The 14,252-nt window shown below is 35.5% G+C and overlaps 1 protein-coding gene across 2 annotated transcripts in view; it reads left to right on the top strand.

Moving 5' to 3' along the window:
• The window catches only part of LOC149532483 (Eukaryotic aspartyl protease family protein), a 53,301-nt gene extending 39,899 nt beyond the window's left edge, over positions 1-13,402 (top strand). The window contains exons 9-10 of one of the 2 annotated variants that reach the window (XR_016358064.1): positions 1,110-1,623; positions 13,114-13,402. Coding sequence is in view for 1 of the 2 variants with exons in the window: in XM_089807428.1 (XP_089663554.1) it covers positions 1,552-1,623; positions 13,114-13,268 (227 nt within the window). In the remaining variant the exon portion in view is untranslated. The remainder of the gene's footprint in view (positions 1-1,109; positions 1,624-13,113) is intronic. The other variant, XM_089807428.1, reaches the window with a different exon arrangement.
• Positions 13,403-14,252: the final 850 nt, after the last annotated feature.

Raw genomic sequence — 14,252 nt, 5'->3', positions numbered from 1 at the left:
ATAGGAGGTGGGGGAGTAGCAGTGCTGACATAATTGTTATACATATAGTATCTCTATTAGCACTTGGAAAACTATTATTAGTTTTAAAAGGATAAAGATGTTTCACTAAACTAACATAATAACTAGAGTTTAGTGCCGAAAGGCGCTAGCTCGTCTGGTTGAGAGCGTAGGCCTGAGGCTGTGGGTTACCCCCATGGTCCCGGGTCAAACCTCTCTCCAGATTTACCTGGTGGAACCGCAGTACGAGTCTGTTGCCCCACCCGCAGAGGATTAGTCTTGCCTCAGCTTGCCTCTTCTGAGCACAGGGCTGGGCCGCGGGGATACCTCTGCGTTAGCAAAAAAAAAAAAAAAACTAGAGTTTAGTAATAGCAGTTAACGACATTTGAAAATTGAAAACATGAATATCAAATATAGATTGCAATGATAATTTTCAAAAATTTAAATTTCTCATTTCACAATCATATTAATCACAATCCAATGTTCATAAAAAATACAATCAACTAATGAAGTTCTCAAGATTCAACAATGTTCAAATTTCAAATTTCAAAAGCAAAATACTAAGTAGTAAATGCTAAAAGTAGAGTCTAGTGACTTCTATCATCCCCTAGCACCTGCCTAACTCCTCGATGACTTCAACAGTTGAACTGCTAGACCCGACAAGCTCATCTATACCAATACCAACCAGCCCTGTCTCTATAGCTCATCATCATCAATTTGTGCTGGCTCTTTTGGTGTGTAATGTGAGGCTAAAGTCTCTTTTAATACTTTATTATCTTTAAAAAAAACCTAGAGTTATATTGCTATACTTTATTTCAGTTATTTTTAAAATTTTTTTTAGCTCTTCTACGGGAAATGCCTGGAATTTTTTTTGAACATCTTGTCTAATCCTTCCTCTCACCTTACCTTAATAAGCAAGGGCTCTCATGTACGTTTTCATATTTATTATCATATTCAATGAGCTTTGCATTATTGGAGCAAGCTATTCTTGCCATTTGCTCTTGGAATTTATTTTGATCTTGCAAGGGGTGTTGTGACATCACCTGTCTACTCCAACAATTATTAAGGGGCTGACAAATCTGCACACTTGTATTGCTAAATTGACAAAGCAGGTCAAAGAAAATTGATTGAATTTTAAATAACCCCTGTTTGGACAAACTATATCTTCCACGAGGTGCTCAGCAACGAGTTCTTGGTTTCTTGCTATCTTTTTCACCAACTTGGCATCAGTTTATCGAATTACTGAGGATTACAACACAGTGAATTGATTGCTGAGGATTAGGATTTCAGCAGAATGATGAAGGCCGAGAAATTAAGGATAAGCTGCTTGAGTCTCTGTTGGTTAATTTATTCAGTAGTTGGATATCCATAGTAAACAGAATGAGCCAATTTCTCTTAATTACATAGGTCATATCCAGAATTTGTATTGGTAACACAATGTTACTATAATAGATGATGAATTTCTCTTTGTGGTTGCCTTAATAGTTATGTTAAAATTTTTAGTTTGCTTTAATAGCTAAGTTTAATATTCGAGGTTTCTTGTTGATTTGACAGATTTGCTGCTGAAAAACAAGCTAGTAATTTACGATCTCGAGAATCAAACAATTGGGTGGAGAGAATACAATTGTAAGTAATGCACGTTCTATGTCAGTTTGGATCAATATTTTGATTAAGGTTGAATGAAACCTGGTTACTGTAATTAAGAGAACAGCTCTTTATATTGGGATAATATAAATTGTTTCTTGCATTCTGTTCACATAGTTTGTATTATGTTAGCTCACAAGTTGCCCCTGTACAGGAAATATGGGAAACTCTAATATGCTGTAAGCTAAGATACAATATAAGCATAGAGCACCAGGCATTTGTTGACCCTAGAGTGATCTTTATTTTGTACAACCCATTTGTTGGAAACCTGAAACATCCTCCTTTTTATATTGATTTCTATTGGCCTGCACACTACTCAATATTTGCAAAGATCTGAGGAATGACACTTCATATAGAGAAGTCTGCAGGACATATGAATTATAATATTATTGACATACTAAATAGAGGGGACTAGGAATTAACATTATTTCATTAATATTGGATTTTGGAAGGCCATTCATAAGGATCTGTTCATAAAGATTTAAGTCTTGTATGTCAACCCAAGGCCATTTATGGTGCTTAGTCATTCTTTATCACCCCAGTGCCATATTATGTTGAGTGATATGGCAGATCATTAGGTGATTGTCAGATCTTGTTCCCCTATTTCTATCTGTTTTTTTTTTCCAAAGGTAGCCTAATCCCATGTGTCTTTTACACCTGCACCTTTTTTGTTCACTTCTTAGATTGAAACACTTTTGGAAGAAAACTAGCACTCTGTAATTCCTTTTAACACGTGGGGCAGAATGTGATTATAGTGCTACATTGCTGGCACAAAGTATTGATCTTCAGCTTGAAGGGAAGTCAATGCGGACAGTGAAACCCAGATATACCCTCCATGGATGGCCTGAGACTCAGAATTATAATTATGCACCATGGCCATAAATCTCGGTGCACAAGAGTTCTAACATTCAGTTTAATTTAGCAAGCATGAACATATAATACAGGAACAAATAGAAATTGAATTCACACAACCAAACCAAATGAGGTACATTCACTCTCAACAATGGAACAATTTTTTTTTATGAAACAAGAACTAGATTTATCTCTACAAAGCATAGCAATAGAGTACGTAGAAATTACCAAGAAATGATTTATAGTACAACTTCATAATGAAACGATTCTGTTAGATTCATTCCTCATAAAGCATCTTTTAATTTGCCTTTTCTTTTTCCCAAAAAATCAGCTTTAAAATTAAACTCTTCTAGAGAAATATAAACTGAGATTGTGCATTGATAATTAGTAATTACAATATTTTTCTGCGACAACTTAATATTTCTGAAGAATTGTGTCATATTGCAGTAGAGGTGTGCCAATGTCAGCTCTATAAGCTGCAAATGTTAGGATGATATTGACATTAAATCATTCAAGTTATCTTTTGAAACACTGTCTTCAACTGATCTAGTGTTGATTTCACTCTGCAAGCCGATGCCACTTTCTATAGTCATGCTATTGGTGCTTTTCCTAGAATAATGCAACTGTTATAAGTTATACATTAATTAAAATTTAATTATAATCAAATGATTGCCTATTGATACAGAGCCCCAGCATCCATATAATGTTGTTGACTGAGTTTGCTGTACTATTAAATGTCAGGCAATTCAAATGCATATATTTCAATATTTTTTCCATTGTTCTCAATGAACTGATGTTAAAACATGATTATTCTTTTGGGCTATGGAAAAACATTTAAATTTTTTGGTATTCAAAGATTGTGCTACAGATATATCTGCTGCAAAGAGGAAGAAAGTAGAAATTGAGTTGCACAGGTTGAAGAGATCTGGGTTAATATGAGACCTTAGGCCTTCTTGCCAAGTTGAGGTAAAAGGCTATTAAGGATTTGAAGGACCGAGTAGGGTTGTGAAGCAGACTTAATTTGTAATCTAATTGCTAATTGCTGGAAGCTATATATTGGTATATAGTTGAAAGTCAATTTGCATCTGTCTTTTCTTACATGGGTTGGGACACAATGCCTACTATTGTACATTATTATATAAGTTTCCAGTTCTAATTCAAGCTCAGATACGGGCTTGAAGAACTGTTTTGTCGGTAAGGCAAAATCTTGAAATGGGGTTTGGGTTCACTTGGGTTCATCAGTACAAAAATATTTAAAACTTGTATATGTATGCATATTTATACAGCCTATAAGAATGAATTTAAGATTAGAATGTCACCTAATATCATATAAACAACAAAAACACCATAAATTTGTAATCATAGCATCATGATCATACCATCTTGGCATCATATATTTCAAGTTCAACATCAAAATATTAAAATGACAAATGATAAATCATAACATCAAGTTCAAGAATCATTGTTTTCAATTTCAAATTCAACTAATGGATTTATAATTTAATTCTTCTTCATCTTCTTCTTCAATGCCAAGCATTAGCTGATTCGCAAATAGTACCAAGTAGTATTGGATCAGCTGCAGGATAACATTATCGCTGTCCAATTCTATCAATGCATCAATTGCAAGCTGAATTGAAGCATCCAAGTTTGTATGCTCTTCATTTATACCTCACATCTTCATCTCCCCTTCTTTGTATTCATTCTACTCGCGGAAAAGGAAATGCAAGTTAAAATGCACAAAAGCTAAGTTCTTTGCTCTTTTTGTTTGCAAATGCTTGCGCTTTACTAGGTAGATGAGAAAAACTGTGCTCCAATTTCTTTCTGATGCAAATGAACTAGCAATCTATGAAGGCAAAGTAAATTAAAATTAAAAATAAAACTTACTTGTGGAGGTATCACCAACTATGAGCATCCGTCCTAAACCAATGCCAAATAGCATCATTACTTAGGCCTCTTGCATTCACAATGTCTATGAACTAATCTGTAATCAATTCTCACATATCATCATCACAAAAGAATCTTTCAAATGTTGCCTTGTTGTAATGTCCCCTTTTTGACAGGCACCAGCTACTTATTTTATTTTAGCCTTAATTTTCCCCGGAGGCTAACAATAAAGAAATAAGGGGGAAAAGATATATTAAATTAATTATTTATAAGGTTACTAAACAATGAAATATTAAAAAGTAACTTTATATTTAATTGATTTAATATTAAAGTGACTAATATAATAAAATATCAAAAAGTCACTTAAAAGAATAAAGTGCTGGATTCCTCTAGAAGCTTCTTGGAGTTGCTTGTGAAATCTTTATAAGGAGCCTTTGGGGGGTCATTTTACACATCTTGAGTTGCATATTCATCTATTGTGTTGAGAGCCTTAGTGCTTGCATACTTGCCTGAGGGTTTGAAGACTCTAAGGTGCCAATTTCGGTTGTGAGATATCAACCCTAGTTGGGAGTGGAGGAATTGGTATTCAGCCAATTCATTTGTGATTAATTGGGAGATAATAATCAGTGATTTTTGTTCAGCCTGTGCATTTAATTTTTGACATTAGTTGGCAAGGAGAAAGGTTTCAGTTTTCGCAGCAGATCTGAAAAAGCAAGCGAAAAAGCAGAGCTGAAAAAGAAGATCCGAAAAAGCAGTCCGAAAAAGCAAAGCGAAAAAGCAAAGTTGAAAAAGTAGTCCGAAAAAGCAGATCCGAAAAAACAGTCCGAAAAAACAAATCCGAAAAAAGCAAAGCCAAAAAGCATGTCATTTCAGCTACTTATTCCAGGTTCTTTTGGTATTTACATTTGGCAATCGTAGATGGATACATTTGACAAGTAATATATGTCTTTTTGTTACCAAAGTATTTAGTCATTGTAAACATTGAAGTATTGAAGGGAAATCAACCTAATTCAGCTGTTCAATTTGTATGCCAAATGTTTGTAAAAACGTCTCATTGCATAGTCATTCATAGGATGCATGCCAAGTGTTTGTGAAAATACCTTTTGGCTATAGGTGTGCATTTTACATCAGAATTTCATGTACTTGCATTTGGAAAATAATAAAAAGAAGTTGCATATCACTTTGATTTCCAATTAGTTATTTTGCAATCATTTGTATTCATCAATGTCATTGGCATTCAAAAATCATAGCAAAACAACAAACATCAGCAAACTGAGGCTGCAAGGGAAGTGTTTGACAAAATTCTTAAGGCAGAAAAACAGGGATAAAACTTCAAAAATTGTCAAGGCACTTTACACTTGTACCCATCAGGTACTACTAAATCTTGTATGGTGACAACCTTCTCAACATACTAAGATATAGGTTGCTACTATATTTCATGTCAATGAATAGGCAAGCAAATATAGTGTTGTCACTTGTCATCTTGTTCCATTGTTTTACAACAATTGTTTGCAATTGCTCGTCTCAAGGGTTAGCTCCTCATCAACTGTATAATTGTCCTCAGTATGAATTTGGTCTGAAGATCTTGTCTGTTCAGGTCGGATGTGTCTAAAATTATATGGCTCCCTGTTCATGCCTAGTTTGACATTTTTCTTGTTTTATCCAGCCTGGAATTCCAATAGTTTACCCACAAGTTGGCAAGTCTTGTGGCTCTGATACCAGTGTAGTAATCCGATCCTAATGATGCAGTAATAAGACTAATTTAATTCAATATAATGTGAATGCTTGGAAAGAAAACAAAGCTGAAATCCTATCATTCCCAAAATGCATCATACCAAGTACTCAATGTATCTACTATTGGATTTGGGGAGCAACTACTCGGCGAGGTCATACACTTGTACGTAGGGTCTAAACGTTAAATATATTGACTATGTGAATAAAATACAAAATGAAACAACAATGGAACCTAGGTGTAGCTATGGGTGAGCTGATTGTCAATTCGTCTCTAGTTGGGCTTGCTCTTCAGTGGGTATGAGTTTTGGAAGACACAACATTGATGCCACCACTGTCCCCATGTCTGCGACTGGAACCTACCATTGGAGTTGGCATGTTTGGGCCTACGGTCTCCTTAATTCCCTATGACAGTTAAACTATACACACACCCGATATCTGCAAAACATTCGGCCATGCAGTTATACCACTAAGATGCTGCACTAGCTCCTTGTTACCACAACGCTTGGACCTCCTAGCTTGGCGTGACCAATGGTAGTGACTATGAATACCTCCCGATTGGTATTGATGTTACTTGCACCCCACACTGTTGTTACACTCCCTACCGCAACACTACTACTGTCTTCCTTCAAATAGTGACCTGACTACCTCTGTTCTGCTATTGTATGTTTGCACAAGGATTACCGTTTGCCTCTTCTGCTACAACACACTCCCCACCTCTTCATGTATAGTGGATCCCTGGTCATACAACTTTACTAGCTAGTATAAAACGAGTTCACAAATACTTTTCACTGCTAATTGATTTACTATTGAATATGGGTTTGATTGAACAATGTATTATATTGCATTTTCCATACTTGAACCTTGGTGCAAACTTCCATGAGATACTGGGGCTATGTCTAGTCTCCCAAATCTTCTTAAGGGGTTTCATCCTTAAGAAAGCCAATCACATTTAAGCAACCAATTTTATCTTTCAATATATTGATATATTTCATGGTGACAATCCCAAAGAAGCTCATTGCTTTTATAACCTCGATATGAGGGGAAGTACAAACAACTAGGCAATGTGGGATAAAAGCCATTGTCGTCTTTTAGTCACTTAAGTTACTTTTGTTATAAAAATGACTTTAAGTCATAAAGTAACTTTATAAATCCACTTTATAAAATAAAGTGACTTAACTATGGACAAGCTCCTCAACTTTAATATTTTCCCAAACGAAACCAAATAAATTCTTGTGCCTAGCTGACATCCTCTAGATTAATTCCGTTAGCCTATCTAGATGGAAAGATAGACCAACAAGGCACCGGAAAGGCCTAGTGTGAAGAAGGGGACATTACAATGATTCATGTAAATGATTAAATCATTGTTCAAAACTGAAATATTATATATCATAAAGATGATCACAATTACAATGACAAGAGTAGCATGGTATAATGAGTCACGATCAATATCAAAGTGAGTACAAAGTTCTAAAAATGTCAAAATCTAAAATCATGTGACAATGATAAAATGCAACAATGGGAGGCCTCTAATGACTACCCAAGCCAAAGTCCTCTTCACTAGAACTACTAGACTCAATATCCTTATCAGCAAGGTCCATCAAGGGAATGCCAACTAACCCTGTTTCGACTTCTTTTGCAGCCTCATCCTCATCAATTTGAGTTGGATCCTTTGGCTGTACATCCCATTGTGTTACTAGACTCTCCACATACCCACGTGTCTTGTGATCTGCAATACGCAAGACACTGTGTACAATAACTAGCTTCTCCACTCTTAGAGGTAAGTCTGTTTCTCTTAAGAGAGTGGATGAAGTTGTATATAGACTAGTTCCTCTTTGCTACCGAGGAACTAGAAACTTGATATAGCAAAAAAATGGTCATTGTGAGAATTAGAAAACTAAAAGTCTAAAATTTAAAATTTAAAAACTTGAATAGTTTGTTACTTATAAAGTTGAGGAATTACAGACGTGATAAAGGAATCGGATGGCAAGTGTGGTAATCTTTTCCCTCAGTGATCCATGACATTTCCACCAGAATATGGGATGCTTCCATAGTTCTAAGGTCCATTTTTGCCAAATTTAAGTATCTTGGAACATAATAAGTTGTAACATGACATCATGTCTTATAAACATACCCAACTTTAAAATTAATTTTTAAAGTTACTAAGTTCTAGATACTAATAAATATTGAATTAACAATTACCTATAAGCAACAGTCTCATCATCAAACATCTTACCAATGCATCGAAAGAACACGACCTTCACTTGATCATTCTGGAGTGGTGTAATTGTACCACGCCTAGGCATGTAGCACTTAGGATTCAATGCATAGGAAGCTACGTGCAAAGAAGTGTTCAACTTCTCTAACGTGCGATGAATGATAGGTTGAATGTGCTCAATATAAAATGCTAGAGTCGGGTCCCTCTCACGCACACTAACCCTCATTTAGCCAAGCATGAAATTGATGCACTCATAAACCTCTCCAATGGTATGTCAATCCCCATCACCATATCTGGTGACGTCAAAAACTAGAGCAATAATGGAGACTGTGTATTTTGCATCAGCCCAAAACTTATCACTTTTCAGTGTCTCCTTCACTCTCTTCCCCTGCTCTCTTTTGGACTCAACCCACCGATTCAATTCATGTGTCATAACCATGAGTGGATGTGGCTCTTGCAACTCAAGTATTCCCTCCAAGAGAATTTAATATGAAGCATATATAGTCTCAAATGGTTCAGGAACTCCTTTGCGAAGCCCCTGAAGAGTGCATGTGAAGTATGGTGATTGTCGATAAACATCTACACCTCTACCATCATTAATTACTCCTCCAAATCAGTCGATTCTCCCCATGTCCTTAGTGCATTGTTCATGGCATGCACACAACATGGAGTCCACCAAATATGTCTATAGGCTGCCTCAACAAGCCTCCATACAACGTTGCACACATGTGCAACATTTGTCACTACTTTGACCACATTTTGTGGTCCAGCCTTCTCAATGACCTCCCTAAGGACTTGAAATTGAAAATCAACATCTTTAAGATTTGTGTCGGTAGTTTTTATTGTTGTTGAAATAATAATTTTGAATGCATTGTCATTGCAATGAAAATAATTTTTGGTTATTAACTTATGCTAAAACTTATTTCAATTTCTAAACTAGGCTGAAAGTAAGAAATTCTTTTAATTTACTAGTTAGGCTGAAATCTATGATTTTGTAAAATGGAGTGTATAAATGGCTTCTTGTCAAAGTGGAGAAGACTTGAAAGTACATGAGGGAAGTCAAAATGTCAGTTTTTCTGAGCATGAGCTTGAGCATGAGGCTGATCTAAAGGTACAATCCAAACCTCCTTATGTTCCACTAGGAGCACCTTATATTGATTGCCCCTCTGAAACTTTGGTGCCATTTGCTAGGGGGTTTTTTGATCCAAAATCTTCTCTTAAACAATATAGAAATGTAATTTTTGTGGTGTAGAATGGCATGGAAACATTACTAGAGTTGCTTCACCTCTTTTAGATTGGATATGGTGTGAGTTCTTGCAAATTCTTTGGAAACGCTGGAAATGTGAAATATAGATTTGTAATAAAGAAATTGTAGGGCATTCCTGATGATAGTGTAGTTCGAGTGCCTAAATCTTTAGCTGGTAGGCAACAGGTTCAGGCTATTCAATAGTTACAGGGGCAGCGAGATACATCTACACTTATCTTGCATCAAAGAACAGAGACTTTTAGAAGCAGCTTCCATTCCTTCATCCAGTCATAGTTTAGCAGGGGACAGCGACAAGGGGAAGGGAAGGTAAGAAGTTCTAGCACTAATAACCTTATTGCTGATTTATTTAATGTGCACGTAAAGGATCAACTAGATGATGTCATTGGTGGATTCTTATTTGCTAATGGCAACCCATTGCATTTCAACTAGATGATGTCATTGGTGAATTCTTATTTGCCAATGGCATCCCATCGCATTTTACTCGGTCTGCTTACTATAGGAAGATGATGTCTATGGTGGTGAAGGATGTGGAGGGCCATCATTTGTGCCACTTGGTGACCACAAATTGAGGACCACAATCTTAGAGGTAGTATAAGAAGTTTGGGGTTTTGATGGAGATAATGAAGGCATGTTGGATAGAGCCGGGTTGCAACATTATTATGGATGGGTGAAGGGACGTTAGACATCGTTCATGGACACATGCGTTGAGGGCTTTGGATCAAAAGGACCCCTAGCAAATGGTGCCAAAGTTTTAGAGGGGCCATAAATAGAAGGTGCTCATGGTGCAACATAAGGAGGTTCAGATTGTGCCTCTAGATCAGCCTCATGCTCAGGCTCATAGTGGGATAAACCGACACTTTGACTTCCCTCATGCACTTTCATGTCTTTACGCTTTGACTAGAAGCCATTTTTACACTCCATTTCACAAAATCATAGATTTCAGCCTTATTAGTAAGTTAAAAAAATTCTAACTACTTTCAGCCTACTGTAGAAATTTAAATAAGTTTCAGCATAAGTTAATAACTAAAAATCATTTTCAGCGTAATGACATAATGCATTCAAATTTATAATTTCAACAACAAAAAAAACTACCGACACAAATCTTAAAGATTTAAAATTTTGAAATTCTAATGACAAAATTGAACATGTAGTTTTAGAAAAAAAATTGCAACAAACTAGAATGAAAATCTGAAAATAAATGTAAAACAAAGAAATATTAAAATTAAAAAACTTAAAACCTATGAAGTGCTTGATGAATCACTTGCAAGATTGAGTCTTCTTGCTCCTCTTGATCTTGCATTGCAAAATCACTCTCCAAGCTCTTCCAAACTCTTCTTCTACTTTGCTTTCGGTTGTTGCAAAAAAATAGACTGCCAACTGAAATCTATGGACCTTTTGAAGGCTTAAAGGGCCCTATATAGGACCCACATAGACTTATGGTTCAATAGGGGGAAAAAAATAAAACTAAAAACTAATGTTTTGTTCACTTTTGGGCTTTTGTCTTCAGTCGCACCTCATCCCATTTTGGGTGCGCTTGAGGGATGTCTGGGCAGTCCCCAAGTACTGGCCCACTGCAACTACATCCTAGAGTTTCGAACAAGGACAAGGATGGGGATGGGGACGGAGGTGATGTGGTGGCAAAAACCGCTGGTGGTGGTGCTTGGGTGTGCGGCATATCTGTCTTGGGGATGTCCTAGCACCCAGTTTGGGGGTTCTAGATCCGGGTGCATGTCCTTGTGCTACACTACTACAACCTCATGTAACAACTTTTTCAGCATAGGAGTCACCATAGACATGCACTCTAATATACCATATGTCTTCAAAATACCAATACCATATTTTCCCCAAATCAATATAATATCATTAGACTTTGCCATACCTCTAGTCCAAGGAAGTAATGCAATAAATTAAGTTGTTTCATTTCAAATTCAAAAACTGACTCCTTACATTTGATAATGAGATCATTGTCACCAGTGAGTAACAAATCATCAACATAAAGCACAAGAATCAACACTTTGACATCATTTACCTTGAAATTTAAATTTGGAACTGCATTGTTCTTTTGGAAGCCCAAACTCAAAAGATAGTGATCAATTCTCTCATACCTAGCATGGGGAGCTTGTTTAAGACCATACAAGGACTTTTCAGCCTGCACACATATCTCTTTGTCATGAATTACAAAGCCCTCTGGCTGCTTAATGTATACTTCCTCTTCAATTATCTGATTTAAGAAGGTTGTTTTCACATTCATTTGATGAAGTTTTCAACCCTTTATTGTTACAATAGCTATGATGGTTCTGATGAAAGTGTAACGTGCTACTGGTGCAAAAGTCTCTTCATAATCTAACACTTTGAAAAATGTCTAGCTACAAATCTAGCTTCATATTTTTCTATACTTCCATCAGCTGCATGTTTAATCTTAAACAACCATTTAAAAATAACAATTAATTTACCTTTGGATATAGGAACAATCTCTTACACATCATTTTTGATGATGGAATGATACTCCTCCATCATGGCATCCTTCCACACTTGCTGATTTGAAGCTTCTTTAAAATTAGAAGGCTTGGATGCTATAATGTGACTCATCGAATCTACACAACTTGCAAACCTTGGAGGCTTTTTACTCTTTGAAAGTGCCATGAGGGGCTGCATATTTTTCAGCCTCTTTCGTAGTGCGTTGGCCCACAATGGTCTTTTGTTGTTAACTGAAGCATTATTGGGACCTGCAGAAGTATCTATAGGATCAATTGGATCAACCGGCTCAGCAGAGTCTTCTTTGTTCTCCCTCTCAATCTCTAAAGGTGAATTCGTACTAGTCAGGACCTTGAAAATCCAACAATATACAAACAAGAAAACCTAATCTTTCTTATTGTTTCCAGCAACGCTCAATTGCTTGGATATTGACGGTGGGCTATTTTTCTTCTAATAATGTTTCAGTTAGTTTTAGACAGAATATAGCTCCAGAGAAGATATTACATGCAGTCATGTAGACCCCAAATATATTTGGTTGATTAGAATGCTTTATTTTAATTGAATATTGAGCAACAATATACCAATACTAGCTCCAAGCAGACACATTAGAAATCACCTATGAAGGAGCAATACAAGCTTCCTTACGAGTACACACTAGAAAAGACCTATAGAAGACGGTCATATGTAGAAATCAATTTTTATTTAGATGCCACTTTCTATGGAAGATCAAGATTCAAAAATTAGAATTTCACTTTAGATATAAGGAATTGAATTTTAGTCTCAACGAGGACCCATTATTTCAACCAATAAAAACCTATTGGACAGAAGCAGAATGTTAAGAGTTTCTTGGTTCTTATAGGTGAAATCTTGATCTTATACCCAGGCTTGTTTGTATTGTTGCCTTTATATATAATAATACTGCAAATTTGTGCGTCAACTGGATTGTGATGTAATATGCAAATTGCTTTTTATATGTGTAGGTTTCTTATGTTTAGAAATAGTTAGTTACCAGGATCATAATCTTATGTAATATATTGGACTGCAGGTTCCTCAAGTATTAAAATGAAAGGCGACAATGGTGCATTCGAATCTGTACAGGCAACTGAGATTTCACATGGCGTTCTTATTGGAGTGGGGAGATTTCCAGTCTTCTTACTTTCACTGCTGACAATAGTCCTTTTTCAATTGAGAAGCTTGTGAAATGTACTTCAATTTTTTATTTTATTTTATTAATATTTAATCTTTGCGAGAAATGTCGATGAATATTGATCTGTATGTACGTATAGTGCTTGGAAATCTTATAATCATTTATCAATTTTTTCATCTTGATGTCCTACGAGGCTCACAATTGTGGTGGTATTCACTTGTAATTCTTCTTCCAAATCTCCTTTCCGAAATAAAGAGATCATTATTAACATCATCATAATAATAAATTCTGTTAAATATGCAACTCATTTGATCTGAAATGTACTTTGGTACTATTCAGTGTATTATTAATTTATTTCCTAATATTTCCAAAATATCTCTTCTTCGTTCAAGTTAATATTTACTAGCAATCACACCTCAAGGTGCAATGGGTACGCCGAAGAGATATACGTAAGATCAATTAGGGTAAAAAACCAGGTTCTTTCCTCTTGTTTATGTATTTAATAAAATTACTTAGTCAATGATGTTTGTGCAAAATATGTCTGAATAAAGAACTGATAGTTACAAAATAACTATGCATCTTAACCTTGACCCTAATTCAAACTCTAAATTTAACCATGATAGTCCAATCTCTAAACACCATCTCAACCCTAGAAATCTGAACTATTATTTTAACCCCAACACTAATAATTTTTTTGAACTTTATCCATAAAACTAACCAATCCCGTAATCTAACCTTATTCTCTACCTTGACCATTATCTTAATCCTAATCCTAATGATGGCATTAACTATGATGTAAACTTTATCTTTAACCATGAATGTATCTATAATCATAAGATTAGGGTTCACACTAAGATTAGGGTTTATGGTTTAAGATAATTGTTTGTCGATTAGGGTTAATAATACGATTTAGTATTTAGAATTATATTTTAGCTTTTAAAAGAGAGCTAAGATTATATTAGAGTTATGATTAGGATGTACCATTTAAAATTTATCATTCAATGTTAAGGTTTAACATTTAATATCATGGGATTTAG

The sequence above is a fragment of the Cupressus sempervirens genome, chromosome 10, assembly GCF_028749045.1.
Source record: "Cupressus sempervirens isolate cs-2001-9-10 chromosome 10, ASM2874904v1, whole genome shotgun sequence".
Classification (NCBI taxonomy): domain Eukaryota; kingdom Viridiplantae; phylum Streptophyta; class Pinopsida; order Cupressales; family Cupressaceae; genus Cupressus; species Cupressus sempervirens.
The sequence above is the reverse complement of the archived record's forward strand: the minus strand, read 5'-3'. Positions and strand labels throughout refer to the sequence as shown.